Source organism: Liolophura sinensis, chromosome 9 (assembly GCF_032854445.1).
Source record: "Liolophura sinensis isolate JHLJ2023 chromosome 9, CUHK_Ljap_v2, whole genome shotgun sequence".
Taxonomy (NCBI): Eukaryota; Metazoa; Mollusca; class Polyplacophora; order Chitonida; family Chitonidae; genus Liolophura; species Liolophura sinensis.
The window spans coordinates 880,765-903,725 of NC_088303.1; the positions used below are offsets into that span (position 1 = coordinate 880,765).

Below are 22,961 nucleotides of genomic sequence, written 5' to 3' on the forward strand. Positions count from 1 at the left end.
GGGTGTGACTAAACTGTTTGGGATGTGACTAAACTGTTTGGGATATGACTAAACTGTATGACATATGACTAAACTGTTTGTGGTGTGACTAAACTGTTTGGGGTGTGACTAAACTGTTTGGGATGTTACTAAGCTGTATGAGATGTTACTAAGCTGTATGAGATGTGACTAAACTGTATGGGATATGACTAAACTGTTTGGGGTGTGACTAAACTGTATGAGCTGTGACGAAACTTTTTGGGGTGTGACTAAACTGTTTGGGATATGACTAAACTGTTTGGGGTGTGACTAAACCGTTTGGGGTGTGACTAAACTGTTTTGGATGTGACTAAGCTGTATGGCATATGACTAAACTATTTGGGGTGTGACTAAACTGTTTGGGGTGTGACTATACTGTTTGGGGTGTGACTAAACTGTTTGTGGTGTGACTAAACTGTTTGGGGTATAAATAAACTGTTTGTGGTGTGACTAAACTGTTTGGAATGTGACTTAACTGTTTGGGGTGTGACTAAACTGTTTTGGGTGTGACTAAACTCTTTGGGGTGTGACTAAACTGTTTGGGGTGTGACTATACTGTTTGGGGTGTGACTAAACTGTTTGTGGTGTGACTAAACTGTTTGGGGTATAAATAAACTGTTTGTGGTGTGACTAAACTGTTTGGAATGTGACTTAACTGTTTGGGGTGTGACTAAACTGTTTTGGGTGTGACTAAACTCTTTGGGGTGTGACTAAACTGTTTGGAATGTGACTAAACTGTTTGGGGTGTTACTAAGCTGTATGGGATGTGACTAAACTGTGTGGCATATGACTAAACTGTTTGGATGTGACTAAACTGTTTGGGATATGACTAAACTGTTTGGGGTGTGACTAAACCCTTTGGGGTGTGACTAAACTGTATTGGATGTGAGTAAGCTGTATGACATGTTACTAAGCTGTATGGGATATGACTAAACTGTTTCGGATATGACTAAACTGTTTGGGGTGTGACTAAACTGTTTGTGGTGTGACTAAACTGTTTGGGATATGACTAAACTGTTTGGGTTGTGACTAAACTGTTTGGGGTGTGACTAAACTGTATGGGATGTGACTAAACTGTTTGGGGTGTTACTAAGCTGTATGGGATGTGACTAAACTGTATGGCATATGACTAAACTGTTTGGGGTGTGACTAAACTGTTTGGGATGTGACTAAACTGTTTGGGATATGACTAAACTGTATGACATATGACTAAACTGTTTGGGGTGTGACTAAACTGTTTGGGGTGTGACTAAACTGTTTGGGATGTTACTAAGCTGTATGAGATGTTACTAAGCTGTATGAGATGTGACTAAACTGTATGGGATATGACTAAACTGTTTGGGGTGTGACTAAACTGTATGAGCTGTGACGAAACTTTTTGGGGTGTGACTAAACTGTTTGGGATATGACTAAACTGTTTGGGGTGTGACTAAACCGTTTGGGGTGTGACTAAACTGTTTTGGATGTGACTAAGCTGTATGGCATATGACTAAACTATTTGGGGTGTGACTAAACTGTTTGGGGTGTGACTATACTGTTTGGGGTGTGACTAAACTGTTTGTGGTGTGACTAAACTGTTTGGGGTATAAATAAACTGTTTGTGGTGTGACTAAACTGTTTGGAATGTGACTTAACTGTTTGGGGTGTGACTAAACTGTTTTGGGTGTGACTAAACTCTTTGGGGTGTGACTAAACTGTTTGGAATGTGACTAAACTGTTTGGGGTGTTACTAAGCTGTATGGGATGTGACTAAACTGTGTGGCATATGACTAAACTGTTTGGATGTGACTAAACTGTTTGGGATATGACTAAACTGTTTGGGGTGTGACTAAACCCTTTGGGGTGTGACTAAACTGTATTGGATGTGACTAAGCTGTATGACATGTTACTAAGCTGTATGGGATATGACTAAACTGTTTCGGATATGACTAAACTGTTTGGGGTGTGACTAAACTGTATGAGATGTGACTAAACTGTTTGGGATATGACTAAACTGTTTGTGGTGTGACTAAACTGTTTGGGGTGTGACTAAACTGTTTGGGATATGACTAAACTGTTTGTGGTGTGACTAAACTGTATGGGATATGACTAAACTCTTTGGAGTATGACTAAACTGTATTGGATATGACTAAACTGTTTGGGGTGTGACTAAACTGTTTGGGGTGTGACTAATCTGTTTGGGATATGACTAAACTGTTTGTGATATGACTAAGCTGTATGGAATATGACTAAACTCTTTGGAGTATGACTAAACTTTTTGGGATGTGACTAAACTGTTTGGATGTGACTAAACTGCATGGATTGTGACTAAACTCTTTGGGGTGTGACTAAACTGTTTGGCGTGGCACTAAACTGTTTATGGTGTGACTAAACTGTTTGGGGTGTGACTAAACTGCTTGGATTGTGATTCAACTCTTTGGGGTGTGACTAAACTGTTTGGGGTGTGACTAAACTGTTTGGGGTGTGATTAAACTGTTTGTGGTGTGACTAAACTGTTTGGGATATGACTAAACTGTTTGGGGTGTGACTAAACTTTTTGGGTTGTGACTAAACTGTTTTGGGTGTGACTAAACTTTTTGGGATGTGACTAAACTGTTTTGGGTGTGACTAAACCACATGGAATATGACTAAACTGTTTGGGATGTGACTAAACTGTTTGGGGTGTGACTAAGCTGTTTGGGGTGTGACTAAACTGTTTGGGATGTGACTAAACTGTTTGGGATGTGACTAAACTGCGTGGATTGTGACTCAACTCTTTGGGGTGTGACTAAACTGTTTGGGGTGTGACTAAACTGTTTGTGGTGTGACTAAACTGTTTGTGGTGTGACTAAACTGTTTGGGATATGACTAAACTGTTTGGGGTGTGACTAAACTGTTTGGGTTGTGACTAAACTGTTTTGGGTGTGACTAAACTTTTTGGGATGTGACTAAACTGTTTTGGGTGTGACTAAACCACATGGAATATGACTAAACTGTTTGGGATGTGACTAAACTGTTTGGGGTGTGACTAAACTGTTTGGGATGTGACTAAACTCTTTGGGGTGTGACTAAACTTTTTGGGGTGTGACTAAATTGTTTGGGGTGTGACTAAACTGTTTGGGGTGTGACTAAACTGTTTGGGATGTGACTAAACTGTTTAAGGTGTGACTAAACTGTTTGGGGTGTGACTAAATCATGATGATTTATCTGATTTAATATGCTGGAAGCGCAATTTTCTGATTGCTGGGTTGGTCGCCTTTGGTCACCCTGACAAAGACACTAGACAGGACAGGCCGTACGTGAGAAGGTCTGCCAGCAACCTGCGGATGGTCGTGGGTTTTTATCTGGCTATGCCCGGTTTTGTTCAACCATAATGCTCGTCGGCATCGTATAAGTGAAATATTCTTGAGAACGGCGTAAAACCCAAAGCAAATAAATAAATAGACTAGACAGGACACCCCTGCTGGTAATATTACGCTACCTATATTGCAAACCGGAATGAGATCGCCGGATAGAATCCAATTCTTTCTGTTCCGGCGAAGCTATTGCACTAAAAATTATTCTGTTAATTTTCACATAAATCCAGTAGTCATTGTGATGCTAGAATGTTATGTCTTACTACAACATGTGTGTCATATCCAACAAAATATCCTCTTCGTCTAAAACGATATTTATGTTGAACTAAATGATATGTGTGCTATATTCCAACAGAACAATATTATTCAATAACACATTCTACATCGCTCAGCCAAAATATTTCCTGTTCAATCTGACACATTATTTAATGTGGACAGGAGGTTAATCAGATATCTGACGTAACCCGCCACTGTGCTTTCCTCATCCCATATAAAGTTGTCATAGAGATGTGAAAATATACCCATGTAACCGTTCATGTTCTTGTCTCATTTTGCCATGAATCCGTGATTAAGATATACCAGCTGAGTGTTAAGTTAAGGTAGTCTTAAAATTGAATCTGCTATTCTGTTATTGCAGCAGATTTTAGTAATAAATATAGCGCACGCATTCTATTAATTCAACTTTGAAGTTGTATTAAAGTAACTGGAAAGCCTGTCCAGTATGACGCAGTGTTATGTTTTAACAACATACCACATCCTAGCATAACTCCCACATCAATCTTGCTATTAAAATTAACAGATTACTTTTATGAGTGTACACGAAAGTAAAGTCTGTGAAGTTCCACGCTTTATTCATGTCGACGGCAAACTGATGCCATGGTGTTTTTCAGTTACACATGCGAATACTGTGGTCTAACCCCATTGCTTTATAAAGCGCCTATATTGCATTTGTGTGCGACTGGCCAAAGATAAATGAACGCTGAGATACGACTCGCCAAAAGATATATAGACTCCGAGATATGACTTGCCAAAAGACAATTAGACGTTGAGATATGACTGGCCAAAAAATAAAAAAAGACGCTGAGATACCGACCCACCAAAAGATAAACAGGCCCTAAGACAAGACTCGCACAAAGATAAATAGACTTTGAGATATGACTCACCAAAAGATAAATAGACGCTGAGATACGACTAACCAAAAGATAAACAGACCCTGAGACAAGACTCACACAAGCATAAATGGACTTTGACATATCATTCACCAAAAGATAAATAGACGCTGAGATATGACTGGCCCAAAGAAAAATACACGCTGAGATACGACTAACCAAAAGACAAATACACGCTGAGAATTGGAAATCCGAAGAACCAGTTCAGAAACAATTATTTAATGAAAAGGAGTCACTATGTAGTTAGAACTGTGTATTGAATTGTGTTAGAGTGGTATATAAAATAAGCTTGTAGGTCAGCGATCCCAACCAAACACCTCTCATGAGTAAGATATAAACATGATCAAATTCCTGGCCTAGAAAAGCTACTGATAATGATTTGCTCGGGTAGATCAATGCGGGCTACTGATAATGATTGCCCCGGGCAAATCATATGGGTTTGTGCCACATACTCAAGACACTGAAAATTGGGGCATTTCATACTTACGCAGTATGACGGGGCTTACCGGAAGGGCTTTGAACCAGCGATGACTGAATGACCAGTCCACGCTTCTACCACTATAGACTAAACTTAAATGTCCACCAACCTAGAAGTTGATAGCGCTTATATATCACCCTGCTTCAATCAAGGAGAGGACCCTGCCTGATTGTCACTAACATTGCTGTCTGAGGAGAGAAGCCTGTCTGATTGTCACTAACATCGCTGTCTGGGGAGAGAACCCTGTCTGATTGTCACTAACATCGTTGTCTGAGGAGAGAATCCTGCCTGATTGTCACTAACATCGCAGTCTGAGGAGAGAACCCTGCCTGATTGTCACTAACATTGCTGTCTGGGGAGAGAACCCTGCCTGATTGTCACTAACATTGCTGTCTGGGGAGAGAACCCTGTCTGATTGTCACTAACATCGCTGTCTGAGGAGAGAATCCTGCCTGATTGTCACTAACATCGCTGTCTGAGGAGAGAACCCTGCCTGATTGCTTGTTTCAATTTATTTATTTATTTATTTATTTATTTACATTGGTTTACTCAACAACACACCTATTTCACTCCTATGTGTGGCGGCAGTCAGTATCACGGGCACATGGATGAAACCAGAGTGTCTTTGGTAAACCAATCGATATTATTGTTAGTCATACATCATCCCCTGTATAGCCTACACTGTCAATAGCTTGTGATGTGAAAGCTGAGGTCTGTATGCACACAAAGACATAAAATTAATGGCAAAATTTACGTCACCGGCCAATTTTATTTTTCTTTCCTACACGACAACGCATCATTCCTATTGAAGACGATACTGTCTGATCTACCCCGCATTGAGCATTGAGGTAAAGATGCTGGCTAACACCTTACACTACATACTGTCAGCCTACACAGTGCAGATGCAGCGAAAACGAAAGTAAAGTCAGCATGTGTCGTAACATGCTAAGCGCGAAAAAAAAACCGTGACCTCTACAACAGCACAACACTTTCCTCTGGAATGTGAGCAATCGGCCATAGATTCATATGAATCTTTGCCAGTTATTTTTAATTTTCCAGGCTTAATAGTACTAAGTATTCTGTCCGTGAGTCACGGACCAGGCGGAAATTTTCACGGAAAAACCCAGATAGGAGAATATATTGGGGCTGCCTGGCTAAAGCCGAAAGAGCACACGCTGGTGCTAAATTCAGGAATAGCCGCGGTTGTCAGCTACAGCATCGTGCCGGCCTGGATGCAGCGCAGTTGCACAGCACACCCTGTTGTTAATGACTGATCGTCAGTGTCGGTGGGAGAACAAGATTTCGTCTGGGCGTCAAATAACAGGTATGTTTACGGAGTGGAGCTTACACCACACAGATTACAGAATAATATTTTAAACCTTGCACAGTAGCTGCAGGCCTACATGAGTTTTAAGTAGTGCCAATAAGCGTATGGTTTTATTATTGTTATTATTGTGATATACATATGCCCTATTTCAACGTTTACAGACAGATGTATGGAGCACTAACAAACATACAAAATCTTCATCAAATTAAAACTATAGCTGATAATCCTGTTTGGCCTCTATAACTGGCATCAGTCCTTTTGATGAGATTAGAAAATAATTTCTTTGTGAGGTGGAAAACAAGTAATTTCCGACAATTTGAGAAGATGATATACTTACTTTTTTTTATAAGTTATCAAGTACAGTTTACCTACGTGACGACCGTTAGGTGTGTTCCTGACAAACCTCCGGACTCCCAACGGGAGCGAGCTAACCTTGGGGTTACGGAACATGTTTGTACTTCTTGGGGAGACAATCTCGCTTAATTGCTTGATTACAAATTGCTGTTTTGGGAATCTGATAACCACTTGTGATATCTATGTCAATATGTCTCCTATTCCCCATAGCTTCTCCATCCACATGCTTGTTCCCGCTCACAGACGATTCTCACAGCGCATACGCTGATCTATACCGTCGGTGTACGTGAATGATATTTTGAAGAGCGCCAAGGTCACTGAGGTACAGGCCTAATGGTGATGATGCGTATACGATTTACACAAGACACTCCGTATTCCTGGTCCCATTAAGCAGACCGTCGTCTTATAAGTGAAAATTCTTGAGCACAGTGCGTAAAACATTGCCCATGCAGTAAATGCAGTAAAGTAATTCAATCAATAAATTCTTAACGGTAATGAGAATATACTTTGGTTGTCCTGAAAGTTCCCACACCTATCTAATATAAGTATAGGTATATATCTATATGTTCATAAATCAAACAGATAGAGCTCAAATAGATAGACCTCATTCCTCTTTGTTCGTTTCATGTGCCGGTATGAAAAGGTTGATGTCGAATTTCATTGGGGCATTACATAAATAAAATTAGGGCATGACATAAATAGCCCGAGTGTAGAGATGGGCCTAATGGTATACTGAGCGCATTGAAATGCAGTGAAATGCTACACTTCGTGACGCTGACCTAGTGCAATAAAAGGTGGGAGGGAGGAGGGAGAGGAAGGGTGCAGAATGGGGGTTCTTTCGGGGGCTATCCTGCGCAGAAAAAAGTAGAAAAACATACTTTTCCATGAGATATCCTTCACGTCATAATGCCATATATAGATGCTAAGACTTTTCTCCTGGTTGTATCCGTGACTAGGTGTGGCATATCCATAAGCTGTTATATTCTGTCTGATTAGATCTTCCACCCTACATCTATATACAAGACTATTCAAACCGAATAACTTAATATATCTGAATGTTTATCATAAATATAGTGTGGAGCCGCTGGCTTAAACGATCAAAACGCTGACTTGCTGAGACGGTCAGGGCTTTCGCTTGAGACGGTCAGGGCCATCACCCTGGGACGGCCAGGGCCTTCGCATTGAGACGGTCAGGGCCTTCACCCTGAGACGGTCAGGGCCTTCGCATTGAGACGGTCAGGACTTTCACCCTGAGAAGGTCACGGTCAGGGCTTAGCCCATTAATCTCACTGCCATCATATATCTGACCAATTATTCGCCGTTACAGCGTTAACCAGTATTTAGCCGAAAACAGAGCGGCGTTAAACGTAAATAATTAAATGAATAAATAAATCAATCAATCAATCATTATATAAATACATGTAATATCAGTTGGGGAATACAGTGACTATTTCCTGTAAGGAGAAAAGGGCTTATACTCCCAGTGAAATATAACCAAGGTGGACGCTACAGTATTTGATTCCTTGATTGGTCCAGGGGTATTGTGTGAAAAAACGCTTATTCATGATCATTACTGCATTACTGCATCAGAGCCCGATGGTACTAAAATGAGAAATAAACAAAAATCTAATGACATGCTCCTTCTTTTCAGAATGTCTGTGAAAGTGTTCGTTTTGCTGCTTTTCTATGGATTGGCTTGGGCAGCTAAGAGGAAAGAGATTATTCCACCACGCAACCTAACTGAAAACTGCCCTCGACAATGTTTTTGCAGCAAGACCTTGACCTCTGTGAACTGCGCGGGAAAAGGGTTGACAGAACTTCCACCCGGCATTCCCACTAAGGTAGTAAAACTTTTCTTGGACCACAACAAGCTGTCCACCATTCCATCTTTAAGCTTCAAAGGGCTGAAGAGCTTGGTTTATCTGGATCTGAAATCCAATGAAATTTCGTCACTTCCCGAAAATGCCTTTACTGGGGCAGTGTCTTTGACGAAACTATTTCTGACCACAAACATGATCACGGACATTGACACAGAAGCCTTCGAGGGTCTTAGCAATTTGCAGTTTTTGAACCTTGGGGCAAACAAAGTTCACGGGCTGTTTGATCTGGGCTACGTGCCGAATCTGCAACAATTAGTGCTACAAGGAAACCAACTAGTAAGTGTGACATTTCCAGAAGAGGCGAAAGATCTGAAAACCCTTTATGACATTACGCTGACTTCAAACCACATCACAAACCTTACTAGTCTGTCTTTCCTTGCGCTCGAGAATTCACGAGTAAAGCGTTTGGATTTGGCGAGAAATGACATCTCTCACATTTCGACGGAGTCATTCGTACCTCTGACTGAGTTGCAGTCTCTGAAGATAGGCTTCAACCCTCTGAATACAGAGGCGCTCATACAAGGCTTCGCTGGGATCAGAAGCAACACGCTGGCATCTCTCGATATGTCCGGAGTAGCTCTGAGCGGAGATCTACCAGCTGCCATATTCAAAGCATTTGGAAACGTGATGTTGAGAAATTTGAATTTAAATCATAATAACATTGGCCATCTTGACGACGGTAATTTTCAGTACCTCGGGCGTCTGATGACGTTGGACCTTAGGACCTGCAAAATACAGACAGTATCAGATCAGGCGTTTAGCGGCTTGAACGTTCTCAACCAACTTCAGCTGCAGGATAATCTTCTCAGCAAGGTTCCAAAAAACCTACCCCAAAGTCTCCAAAAGCTTTACTTAGACAGGAATAACATTGTGACGCTTCACAAAAGTGATTTTGAAGGACTGAAGTCCCTAACCGAATTGCATCTTGGCTATAACACCATCGTAAGATTGGAGACTCAGAGTTTTGTAGGACTTTCGAATCTGAAGAAATTGTATTTAACGGGAAATAAAATCGCCACTCTGCCTGGACTTGTTTTCAAGCCTTTACAAAAGCTGATATCTTTGGAATTAAACAGGAACAATTTGCAACAAATTCCTAACGAAAGTGAAGTATTTTCTGTGATGTCTTCACTGACGTACCTTAACCTGGCGGACAACTTCTGCAAATCAATTCCGTTGAATCTCTTCACAGGTATGACAGAACTGTTATACCTTCACCTGGAAAACAACTATCTCGGATCTGTAATTGAGTCGGACAGTTCCGGACAGCTGTTCAGAGCACTTCCAAAGCTTCAAGAACTCTTCCTTGCCAGCAACGACATTGGACAATTACCAGAAAGCATATTCCGTACGCTGGCTTCGGTACTGAGTATTAAACTTCAAGATAACAAGATCTCCCAATGGAAAGAGAACACATTTAGCATCACCAAGAAGTTAGAGACCCTTGATGTGAGCAACAACTTAATATCGCTGCTCAATGAAACTTCTTTAAAAGATCTGAAGAAACTGAAGAATCTGAACCTCACAGGGAATCCGTTCTCGTGCGACTGTGACACGCGGTGGTTCAGAGACTGGCTCAACAGGACACACGTAGGACTTCCCATGGTCAACAGCTACAAGTGTAACTCTCCTCCCAGCTGGCAAGGAAAACCTCTCCTCCGTTTTAATAGAACTCTCATCGACTGCACCAATAAGACACCTTACTACATATCAGGTGGGTTGGGAGCCGGCGTATTGGTCACTTTCTTCGTTCTGGTCGTCGCTTACCGGTACCGGTGGTTCATCAAGCTACGTGCACACAAGGCGCGTGTGGCAGTACAGAGGTTAATGAAAAGACAAGGATACCAACAGATCCCGGGTGATAACCACGAGTTTGACGCGTATGTGTCCTACACAGAGGCCGACAAAAGATGGGTTCTGGATTATCTCCTGCCCAAATTCGACAACGGCAGAGTACCAGTTCACGGGATCGAGTTTCAAGGGAATTACAAACTTTGCGTGGACGAAAGAGATTTCATACCTGGAGAAGCCAGCGTTGGAAATATTGACACCTGCATGAGAAACAGCCGGAAAATCCTGGTGGTGCTTAGCCGTAGTTACCTAAGAGACAGCAAATCTGACTTCGAGATGAGGCACGCCTTCCACATCGTCAACATTGAACAAGACGCCGAGGAACTGCTGATCATTAAGAAAGGTAGACTGCGCATAAAGGACATTCCCAAAGTGGTGCACCCCATGATACAGAAGCGAGAATACCTGGAGTGGCCAGACGATGATGAAGACGGGCAGCAGGACTTCGAGACACAGCTGAGCCAGAGACTAGGGGAGCGAAGACAACCAAATTTCCTCGAGATCTAACGTCGAATGCTCAAACTAATTAATCAAGAGTTTTACGATCAAGGTCAAGGAAAAGGACAAATCGAGAATTATCAGGAATCATTCCTGATCCATTGCTTGTCATACTTTTTCAGTGGCGGATTCAAGGTAGGCGCAGTAGGCGGAGTTCAGCGTTGTTCCAAAAAAAAAAAAAAAAGGCCATAGACCTGCTCAAACCTCCTGTGCGATAGACGTTTCGCCAGACATCGCCTCTCCTCAGTCACCAACCCACCCCCCCACTCCCAGATGTGCCTCTGGATGTGCACTTTGTCTCTTTGCAACTTCCTACCTTTATGCCTTTTCCCACCTTCGTGCATTTACGTCATCCGTTTCCAAAACATTTGAAAGTTCCACAGCATGCTTAAAAGATATTTTTAACATTATTTTTATTGAGAATTTCATTTTTGGAAATCTCGTTGACACTTTAGCAAGGTTGTATAAATGAGATTTTATATTGTGGGTTACATTTTATTTACCATTATCACAAAAGCATGCGTACTATTCCGTCTATTTATGTTTTTTTATACAGAATCTCAAGAGTCGAGTTATGTAAAGTGAGTGTGTTACTTGTTTTGTCAGACAATATGATATATACCGCCCTCTACTCCGTGGCTGACCCTGTTAAATGGGATAGACTAGACTTTGTTATTGACAAATAAGCTAAAGATGAACAGGCAGGGGTAAATATGACTTTACACATAGAAGATTATAGGTTCCACTGGAAAGCCCAGCATGGGTCAATGTGCAGAAGGGTCGGCAGATGGTCGAGAGTGAGGGTGGGCCGAACTGCGAGCTACATAAAAGGATTTACACATGGGCTGGTATTCACAGTTCGCTGCTGCATTTGTCGCTGTGTGTTTCTTTAAAGGAGGTTTTAAAACTCAACTACAAATAAAGAAGAGTAAACTGTTCAACAACTTCTTTTAATAATGTGTAAACGGGGAGTAGATTTCGAAAAAAAAAACCAAGACAACGGAATCTTGTGACCATCTGCCAACTATCACTACGTCGTCGCTGCATGTTCGTTTGGCTCTCTACTGTCATATATCCTCGGTATAATTCGTAAGACAAAACATCAAATACTAGCATTAGACGGAAAAGGATACCCTATGCATTTAACAGCATACACTGCGCTAATGCTCAGCCACGAATATTTTAGCTTGGCCTATTTCATCGGCTGTACCTGTTACATAACTTCAACCACAGACCAGGCAAGCTCTTGTATCATTTCACTATGAGCAGGTTGGCAATTGACCCGAGCAACAGGGTGGTGATTTCTCATCTGGTTTGGAAAGGGTACATTTGGCTATTTTTATAACTTTTGTATATACGTGTACGTGAATACTCTTTATACTAATGCTGATAAAGTATTGTGGAATGTCAGCATTAGCCATACGTGTTCAAACTGCTATAGGCCTATCTGGCGGCTTTCAACGATTTGATTGATTGATTGATTTATTTATTTGATTGGTGTTTTACGCCGTACCCTAGAATATTTTACTTATACGACGGCGGCCAGCATGATGGTGGGCGGAAACCGGGTCCGGGGGAAACTCACCACCATCTGCAGGTTGTTGCCAGACCTTCCCACGCACAGTTCAACGATTTGAACTGCCACATGTACATATATGTAAGTACTATTAAATGAGCCCATAGAATTGCGTAAAATGTTTGGATGTAGATTTGTGTGGTCATCGTCTGTTGTTTTTTTTCCTTTTGTTTTGTACATTGAGGGTTTTGTTTTTTTATAATTTGGGGAATTTGTCTCCTTTCGCGTCTTTGTTTAAGTGCTATTGTTTATTTTAAAGGGGTTGCATTTGCTGCTAGACCTGGACTAATATAACAGATTATATTGTAACAGTAACAGGTTAGACCTATGGCTTCTCACATGGACATTGTGCATGGAACTGCTACGAATTCTACACATCATTCACACAAAATGTATTTAAGTGCTTTAGTATTTGTTAATGTACATCGTCTTGCTAATAAAATCCTATTTTACACACCATGAATCTTATCTACCATGTTCATGTAGCCTCCATAGGGTATTCACTGTACAAAGTCATTAATAAATAAAGTACCCCGATTTTGCACATGTACCCTGGTTAAACACATGCACCTCCATGATATACATGTACTCCGGTTTTGTACGTGCCCCAGTGATATACATGTATCCGGTGATATACATGTGGCCCACTGATATACATGTATCCAGTGATATAAATGTACCCCGGTGATACACACATGCCTAAGCGATATACATGTACTTTGATTATACACATGTACCCCAGTTATACACATGTACCCCGGTTATACACATGTACCCCAGTGATACACTTGTACCCCTGTTATACACATGTACCCTGGTTATACACATGTACCCCAGTGATACACTTGTACCCCGGTTATACACATGTACCCCAGTGATACACATGTACCCCGGTTCTACACATGTACCCCAGTGATACACATGTACCCCGGTTATGCACATGTACCCCAGTGATACACATGTACCCCGGTTATACACATGTACCCCGGTTATACACATGTACCCCAGTGATACACTTGTACCCCGGTTATGCACATGTACCCCAGTGATACACATGTACCCCGGTTATACACATGTACCCCGGTTATACACATGTACCCCGGTTATACACATGTACCCCAGTGATACACTTGTACCCCGGTTATACACATGTACCCCGGTTATACACATGTACCCTGGTTATACACATGTACCCCGGTTATACACATGTACCCCGGTTATACACATGCACCCTGGTTATACACATGTACTCTGGTTATACACATGTACCCCGGTTATACACATGTATCCCGGTTATACACATGTACCCTGGTTATACACATGTACCCCGGTTCTACACATGTACTCTGGTTATACACATGTACCCCGGTTATACACATGTATCCCGGTTCTACACATGTACCTGGTTATACACATGTACCCTGGTTATACACATGTACCCTGGTTATACACATGTACCCCGGTTCTACACATGTATCCAGGTTCTACACATGTACTCTGGTTATACACATGTACCCCGGTTATACACATGTATCCCGGTTATACACATGTATCCAGGTTCTACACATGTACCCCGGTTATACACATGTATCCAGGTTCCACACATGTACTCTGGTTATACACATGTACCCAGGTTATACACATGTACCTTGGTTATGCACATGTACTGGATTATACACATGTACCCTGGTTATACACATGTACCCTGGTTATACACATACACCCGGTTACACATACGTATGTACACATGAATGTTGACAAATAGCTGGATTACATGTATAGTCCTCTCCTCGTGAGCTAGAGAATCGCCCTGCACGAATGTGGCAGCATTTATATTATTTAATTGGTGTTAAACGTCGTGCTCTTGTATTGTTCATTTGTATGACGGCGAAACTGGAGCGCCGAAAGTAAAGTGCCAAACTTGGCCAGGTATCACACAAATCCCTTTCTGGTGGAGTGCCTGATGGTTGCAGCCAGCCTGTGCTTTAACTATCTAAGCTACCAGTTTATATGCAAAAAATTAATCTGGAGACAGAGCTTATAAAAATCAAAAACAACACAGCTATATAAAATCAACACCTATTTACTGATCCCATACATGGTAACAAAAGCACATGAAATTTTGAGTTTCCACTGGACTCAACATTTAGTGAGTCTCTCTTGACAAAACCTATCCACTGCAAAATAAATGAGAACTTCATGTGTTTACCAGAAGAAAGAAAGCCGCAGTCAATCTTTATCATGGGAAAACTACGATGACGAAAGGCACAAATATGTGCACAAAGTAATATGGGCACAAAGCAATATGGGGACAGATTAACTGGACCTCTTACCTGAAAAAGACAAAGAAAACAATCATTTATTTAAAGGTATGTATATTACTTCAAAAATAAGAAAAACAAAAAATAAGCAGTCTGAGGCGCTGAAGATCATGCTGACATAGTGCTGTAAGCCTAAATGCATACTGTCGGCAGATAACTCATTGCCTTTCCATCAAACTTCTAAAGATGATGAAATTACGGCACACTTCTCACATGCCAGTGAAGCAATGCAAACTATTCTTAGGTTTCTATGATGCTGTAATTTCTTGCCTGAACAAAGTCAGTGACTTTTAGAAATATTGAGGACATTTATCTGTGAAAGATATTACACCTCAGTAAGATTTGGCTGAGAAAAGGCTGAGAAACCGCTCTTTTTCAAGCACGCCCAAAGTCCGAACTTGCATATGTATACATAGAAAGGAAACGGCACTCATAGACTGGCAACTGAACATTCTGGGTGAGAAGTGTATGGGCTGAAATTCCACAGTAAATGTAAGTGCTTGTGTGAGAACTGAAGTGTGGGTAAGAATTGAAGTGTGTGCACAAGAATAAAGTGTGTGCATGAGAATGAAGTGTGTGCATGAGAATGAAGTGTGTGCATGGAAATCTGAGTGTTTATAGGAACTGAAGTGAGAATACAATGATGGGCAATGTTGTGTCTACATGCAAGACTAGACCACATTGTGAAACCTACTGTATTTACTTCATTGCACAAAAACCTGTAATGTGCAACTTTCAGGTTGCAAGGGCTACTTTTGCACAATGAAAACATGTTGAATCACTAAAATACTGCTTTATCCCCAGGTCAGTTGATCGCTACAATACCGCCTTAACCACAGGTCAGTTCATCACTGCATTACTGCCCTAGCCTCAGGTCAGTTGATCACTACAACACTCCTTTAGCCCCAGGTCAGTTGATCACTATAATACCGCCTTAGCCCCCAGGTCAGTTCATCACTGCATTACTGCCCTAGCCCCAGGTCAGTTTATCACCACAATACTGCTTTAACCCCAGGTCAGTTCATCACTACAATACTGCCTTAGCCTCAGATCAGTTGATCACCACAATACGGCTTTAGCCCCAGGTCAGCTTCCCAAAATGAACTGTTTGTGAAGAACTTTCAAGGTCTTGAAATCCTTCACCAAACTAGAAGCATCTTCACTGACTGCAACTAAGGGGAACCCTAAATATAACACCCAAATTTTTGAGATGGAAACTAAAACTGCTGAAAGTTTATTGTTAAGGCAAACTTTCACTTATGTTCTAGCCTGCCCTAACATCCGATATGGGTCGAGATAAACAAACCAGTAAAGTGATGTGTGCCTGTGAGTGAGGGCTGTGTGTGAGGGAGCCCTCTGTGTGAGGGGGTTCTCGTGTGTGCCACTAAGTGAGAGCTGTGTGTGAGGGGGTTCTCCTGTGTGCCTAAGAGTGAGAGCTGTGTGGGAGGGAGCCCTATGTGTGAGAGGGCTCTTGTGTGTGCCCATGAGTGAGAGCTGTGTGGAAGGGGGCTCTTGTGTGTGCCTATGAGTGAGAGCTGTGTGGGACGGAGCTCTATGTGTAAGGGGGTTCTTGTGTGTGCCTATGTGCGAGAGCTGTGTGTGAGGGACCCTATGTGTGAGGGGGCTCTCGTGTGTGCCTATGAGTGATAGCTGTGTGTGAGGGAGCTCTATGTGTGAGGGGGTTCCCGTGTGTGCCTATGAATGAGAGCTGTGTGGTGAGGGATTTTTTTTTTTTTTTTGATTGGTATTTTACGCCGTACTCAAGAATATTTCACTTATACGACTGCGGCCAGCATTATGGTGGGTGGAAACCGGGCACAGCCCGGGGGAAACCCACAACCATCAGCAGGTTGCTGGCAGAGTGTGGTGAGGGAGATCTATGTGGGAGGGGGTTCCCGTGTGTGCCTATGAATGAGAGCTGTGTGTGAGGGAGCCTTATGTGTGAGGGGGTTCTCCTGTGTGCCTATGAATGAGAGTTGTGTGTAAGGGACCCTTATGTGTGAGGGGGTTCTCCTGCGTGCCTATGAGCGAGAGCTGTGTGTGAGAAAGCTCTGTGTGAGGGGGTTCCCGTGTGTGCCTATGAATAAGAGCTGTGTGTGAGGGAGCTCTATGTGTGAGGGGGGTTCTCATACGTGCCTATGAATGAGAGCTGTGTGTGAGGGAGCTCTATGTGTGAGGGGATTCCCGTGTGTGCCTATGAATGAGAGTTGTGTGTGAGGGAGCTCTATGTGTGTGGGAGGGGGCGGGGGGCAGGGGGGGGTTCTCCTGTGTGCCTATGAATGAGAGCTGTGTGTGAGAGTTCTATGTGTGAGGGGGTTCCCGCGTGTGCCCATGAATGAGAACTGTGTGAGGAAGCTCTATGTATAAGGGGATTCTCCTGTGTGCCTACGAATGAGAGCTGTGTGTGAGGGAGCCTTATGTGTGAGGGGGGTTTTCCTGTGTGCCTATGAATGAGAGCTGTGTGTGAGGGAGCCTTGTGTGTCAGAGGGTTCTCCTGTGTGTCTATGAATGAGAGTTGTGTGTGAGGGAGCTATATGTGTAAGGGGGTTCTTGTGTGTGCCTATGCATGAGAGTTGTGTGGTAAGGGAACTCTATGTGTGAGGGGGTTCTCGTGTGTGCCTATGAATAAGAGCTGTGTGTGAGAGAGCTCTATGTGTGAGGGGGTTCCCGTGTGTGCCCATGAATGAGAGCTGTGTGAGGGAGCCTTATGTGTAAGGGGGTTCTCCTGTGTGCCATTGAATTAGAGCTGTGTGTGAGGGAGCCTTATGTGTCGGGGTTCTCCTGTGTGCCTACGAGCGAGAGCTGTGTGTGAGAAAGCTCTATGTGTGAGGGGATTCCCGTGTGTGCCTATGAATGAGAGCTGTGTGGTGAGGGAACTCTATATGTGAGGGGGTTCTCATATGTGCCTATGAATGAGAGCTGTGTGTCAGGGAGCTCTATGTGTGAGGGGGTTCCCATGTGTGCCTATAAATGAGAGCGATGTGGTGAGGGAGCTCTATGTGTAAGGGGGGTTCTCATATGTGCCTATGAATGAGAGCTATGTGTGAGAGAGCTCTGTGTGAGGGAGTTCCCATGTGTGCCTATGAATAAGAGCTGTGTGTGAGGGAGCTCTATGTGTAATGGTTTTTTTGTGTGTGCCTATAAGTAAGAGCTGTGTGAGAGGGTTCTCGTGTCTGCCTATGAATGACAGCTGTGTGTGAGGGAGCTATATGTGTGGGGGGGTTCTTGTGTGTGCCTATGAGTGAGAGCTGTGTGTGAGAGAGCTCTGTGTGTGAGAGAGCTCTATGTGTAAGGGGGTTCTTGTGTGTGCCTTGGAGTAAGAGCTGTGTGTGAGGGAGCCCTATGTATGAGGGAGTTCCCATGTGTGCCTATGAATGAGAGCTGTGTGGTGAGGGAGCTATATGTGTGAGGGGGTTCTCATACGTGCCTATGAATGAGAGCTGTGTGTGAGGGAGCTCTATGTGTGAGGGAGTTCCCGTGTGTGCCTATGAATGAGAGTTGTGTGGTAAGGGAGCTCTATGTGTGATGGTTTTTTTGTGTGTGCCTATGAATGAGAGGTGTAAGTGAGGGAGCTCTATGTGTAAGGGGGTTCTTGTGTGTGCCTATGAATAAGAGCTGTGTGTTAGGAAGCTATATGTGTGAGGGGGTTCTCATACATGCCTATGAATGAGAGCTGTGTGTGAGGGAGCTCTATGTGTGAGGGGGTTCTCGTGTCTGCCTATGAATAAGAGCTGTGTGTGAGGGAGCTCTAGGTGTGAGGGGGTTCTCGTGTCTGCCTATGAATAAGAGCTGTGTGTGAGGGAGCCTTATGTGTGAGGGGGTTCTCCTGTGTGACTATAAGTGAGAGCTGTGTGAGAGAGAGCTCTGTGTGAGGGGCTCCCGTGTGTGCTTATAAATGAGAGCTGTGTGTGAGGGAGCTCTATGTGTGTGTGTGTGGGGGGTGGGAGGTGGGGGTTCTCCTGTGTGCCTATGAATGAGAGCTGTGTGTGAGACATCTCTATGTGTCAGGGGGTTCCTGTGTGTGCCCATGAATGAGAGAGCTCTATGTGTGAGGGGATTCCCGTGTGTGCCTATGAATAAGAGCTGTGTGTGAGGGAGCCTTATGTGTGAGGGGGTTCTCCTGTGTGCCTACCATCGAGAGCTGTGTGTGAGACAGCTCTATGTGTGAGGGGGTTCCCGTGTGTGCCCATGAATGAGAGCTGTGTGAGGGAGCTCTATGTGTAAGGGGGTTCTCTTGTGTGCCTATGAATGAGAGCTGTGTGTGATGGAGCCTTATGTGTGAGGGGGTTCTCCTGTGTGCCTATGAATGAGTGCTGTGTGCGAGACAGCTCTATGTGGGAGGGGATTTCCGTGTGTACCTATGAATGAGAGCTGTGGTGAGGGAGCTCTATGTGTGAGGGGGTTCTCACGAATAAGAGCTGTGTGTGAGGGGGTTCCCGTGTGTGCCTATGAATAAGAGCTGTATGTGAGGGAGCTCTATGTGTGTGTGGTGGGGGGGGGGGGGGGGGTTCTCCTGTGTGCCTATGAGCGAGAGCTGTGCATGAGAAAGCTCTATGTGTGAGGGGGTTCCCGTGTGTGCCTATGAATGAGAGTTGTGTGTGAGAGAGCTATATATGTAAGAGGGTTCTCTTGTGTGCCTATGAATCAGAGCTGTGTGTGAGGGGGTTCTCACACGTGCCCATGAAAGAGAGCTAAGTGTGAGGGAGCCTTATGTGTGAGGGGGTTCCCGTGTGTGCCTATGAATGAGAGTTGTGTTTGAGGGAGCTCTGTGTGTAAGGGGGTTCTCGTGTGTGCCTATGAATGAGAGTTGTGTTTAAGGGAACTATGTGTAAGGGGGTTCTCGTGTGTGCCTATGAATGAGAGTTATGTTTAAGGGAACTCTATGTGTAAGGGGGTTCTCGTGTGTGCCCATGAATGAGAGCTGTGTGAGGGAGCCTTATGTGTGAGGGGGTTCCCGTGTGTGCCTATGAATACGAGCTGTGTGCTAGGGAGCTCTATGTGTGAGGGGGTTCTCATATGTGCCTATGAATAAGAGCTGTGTGTGAGGGAGCTCTATGTGTGGGGGGTTCACGTGTGTGCCAATGAGTGAGAACTGTGTGAGGGAGCTCCATGTGTGAGGGGGTTCTCCTGTGTGCCTACGAGCGAGAGCTGTGTGTGAGGGAGCTCTATGTGTAAGGGGGTTCCCGTGTGTGCCTATGAATGAGAGCTGTGTGTGAGGGAGCTGTATGTGTGAGGGGGTTCTCCTGTGTGCCTATGAGCGAGAGCTGTGCGTGAGAAAGCTCTATGTGTGAGGGGGTTCTCACAAATAGGAGCTGTGTGTGAGGGAGCTCAATGTGTGAGGGGGTTCCCGTGTGTGCCTATGAATAAGAGCTGTATGTGAGGGAGCTCTGTGTGTGTGGTGGTGGGGGGGGGGGGTTCTCCTGTGTGCCTATGAGCGAGAGCTGTGCATGAGAAAGCTCTATGTGTGAGGGGGTTCCCGTGTGTGCCTATGAATGAGAGTTGTGTGTGAGAGCTATACATGTAAGAGGGTTCTCTTGTGTGCCAATGAGTGAGAACTGTGTGAGGGAGCTCCATGTGTGAGGGGGTTCTCCTGTGTGCCTACGAGCGAGAGCTGTGTGTGAGGGAGCTCTATGTGTAAGGGGGTTCCCGTGTGTGCCTATGAATGAGAGCTGTGTGTGAGGGAGCTGTATGTGTGAGGGGGTTCTCCTGTGTGCCTATGAGCGAGAGCTGTGCGTGAGAAAGCTCTATGTGTGAGGGGGTTCTCACAAATAGGAGCTGTGTGTGAGGGAGCTCAATGTGTGAGGGGGTTCCCGTGTGTGCCTATGAATAAGAGCTGTATGTGAGGGAGCTCTGTGTGTGTGGTGGTGTGTGTGTGGGGGGGGGGGGGGGGGGGTTCTCCTGTGTGCCTATGAGCAAGAGCTGTGCATGAGAAAGCTCTATGTGTGAGGGGGTTCCCGTGTGTGCCTATGAATGAGAGTTGTGTGTGAGAGCTATACATGTAAGAGGGTTCTCTTGTGTGCCTATGAATCAGAGCTGTGTGTGAGGGGGTTCTCACACGTACCTATGAAAGAGAGCTATGTGTGAGGGAGCCTTATGTGTGAGGGGGTTCCGTGTGTGCCCATGAATGAGAGCTGTGTGAGGGAGCCTTATGTGTGAGGGGGTTCCCGTGTGTGCTTATGAATAAGAGCTGTGTGCGAGGGAGCTCTATGTGTGAGGGGGTTCTCATATGTGCCTATGAATAAGAGCTGTGTGTGAGGGAGCTCTATGTGTGGGGGGTTCACGTGTGTGCCTATGAGTGAGAACTGTGTGAGGGAGCTCCATGTGTGAGGGGGTTCTTCTGTGTGCCTACGAGCGAGAGCTGTGTGTAAGGGAGCTCTATGTGTAAGGGGGTTCTCCTGTGTGCCTATGAATACAAGCTGTGTGTGAGAGAGCTCTATGTGTGAGGGTGTTCTCCTGTGTGCCTAAAAGTGAGAGCTGTGTGAGGGAGCTCTATGTATGAGGGGGTTCTGTTGTGTGCCTTTAAGTGAGAGCTGTGTGTGAGGGAGCTTTATGCGTGAGGGGGTTCTAATACGTGCCTATGAATGAGAGTTGTGTGGTGAGGGAGCTCTATGTGTGCCTATAAATACGAGCTGTGTGTGAGGGAGCTCTATGTGTGAGGGGGTTCCCGTGTGTGCCTATGAATGAGAGCTGTGCGTGAGGGAGCTCTATGTGTGAGGGGGTTCTCGTGTGTGCCTATGCATGAGAGTTGTGTGGTAAGGGAACTCTATGTGTGAGGGTGTTCTCCTGTGTGCCTATAAGTGAGAGCTGTGTGTGAAAGAGCTTTATGTGCTCAGGGGTTCTCGTGTGTGTCTATGAATGAGAGCTGTGTGTGAGGGAGCTCTATGTGTGAGGGGGTTCTCGTGTGTGCCTATTTGTGATGGGGAGCTCTGTGTGAGGGGGTTCCAGTGTGTGCCTATGTGTGATGGGGAGCCTTGTGTGATTGGGTTCTCATGTGTGCCTATGTGTGATAGGGAGCTCTGTGTGAGGGGGTTCTCGTGTGTGCCTATGAATAAGAGCTGTGTGTGAGGGAGCCTTATGTGTGAGGGGGTTCTCCTGTGTGCCTATAAGTGAGAGCTGTGTGTGAGAGAGCTCTGTGTGAGGGGCTCCCGTGTGCTTATGAATGAGAGCTGTGTGTGAGGGAGCTCTATGTGTGTGGGGGGGGGGGGGGGGAGGTGGGGGTTCTCTTGTTTGCCTATGAATGAGAGCTGTGTGTGAGGGAGCCTTATGTGTGAGGGGGTTCTCCTGTGTGCCTACAAGCGAGAGCTGTGTGTGAGACAGCTCTATGTGTGAGGGGGTTCCCGTGTGTGCCCATGAATGAGAGCTGTGTGAGGGAGCTCTATATGTAAGGGGGTTCTCTTGTGTGCCTATGAATGAGAGCTGTGTGTGAGGGAGCCTTCTGTGTGAGGGGGTTCTCCTGTGTGCTATGAGCGAGAGCTGTGTGTGAGAAAGCTCTATGTGTAAGGGTGTTCTCATACGTGCCTATGAATGAGAGCTGTGTGTGAGGGAGCTCTGTGTGAGGGGGTTCCCGTGTGTGCCTATGAATAAGAGCTGTGTGTGAGGGAGCCCTATGTGTGAGGGGATTCTCATACGTGCCTATGAATAAGAGTTGTGTGTGAGGAGCTCTAGGTGTGAGGGGGTTCTCGTGTGTGCCTATGAATAAGAGCTGTGTGTGAGGGAGCTCTAGGTGTGAGGGGGTTCTCGTGTGTGCCTATGAACGAGTGCTGTGTGTGAGACAGTTCTCGTGTGAGGGGATTCCTGTGTGTGCTATGAATGAGAGCTGTGGTGAGGGAGCTCTATGTGTGAGAGAGCTTTATATGTAAGAGGGTTCTCGTGTGTGCCTATGAATCAGAGCTGTGTGTGAGGGGGTTCTCATACGTGCCTATGAATGAGAGCTGTGTGTGAGGGATCCTTATGTGTGAGGGGGTTCCTGTGTGTGCCTATGAATAAGAGCTGTGTGTGAGGGATTCTCGTGTGTGCCTATGAGTGAAAGCTGTGTGAGGGGGTTCTCCTGTGTGCCTATGAATGAGAGCTGTGTGTGAGGGAGCTCTATGTGTAAGGGGGTTCTCCTGGCTGTGCCTATAAGTGAGAGAGCTCTATGTGTGAGGAGGTTCTCCT

General features: G+C 44.7%; 2 protein-coding genes across 2 annotated transcripts in view; one reads left to right on the forward strand and one right to left on the reverse strand.

Annotated features, from left to right (window-relative positions):
* The first annotated feature begins 8,222 nt into the window (after positions 1-8,222).
* Positions 8,223-13,013, forward strand: LOC135474969 (insulin-like growth factor-binding protein complex acid labile subunit). Its single transcript, XM_064754677.1, has one exon. It carries the CDS (start codon positions 8,289-8,291, stop codon positions 10,917-10,919), a length of 2,631 nt encoding a protein of 876 aa, XP_064610747.1. The 5' UTR covers positions 8,223-8,288; the 3' UTR covers positions 10,920-13,013.
* Positions 13,014-14,360: 1,347 nt separating this feature from the next.
* The window catches only part of LOC135474970 (serine/threonine-protein kinase PRP4 homolog), a 39,066-nt gene continuing 30,465 nt past the window's right edge, over positions 14,361-22,961 (reverse strand). The window contains exon 17 of the mRNA XM_064754678.1: positions 14,361-14,819. The gene's annotated coding sequence lies outside the window, so the exon portion shown is untranslated. The remainder of the gene's footprint in view (positions 14,820-22,961) is intronic.

Excerpts from the sequence above, each read along its gene's own strand:
- LOC135474969 (XM_064754677.1), top strand. The coding sequence starts at position 8,289 with ATGAGAAATAAACAAAAATCTAATGACATGCTCCTTCTTTTCAGAATG.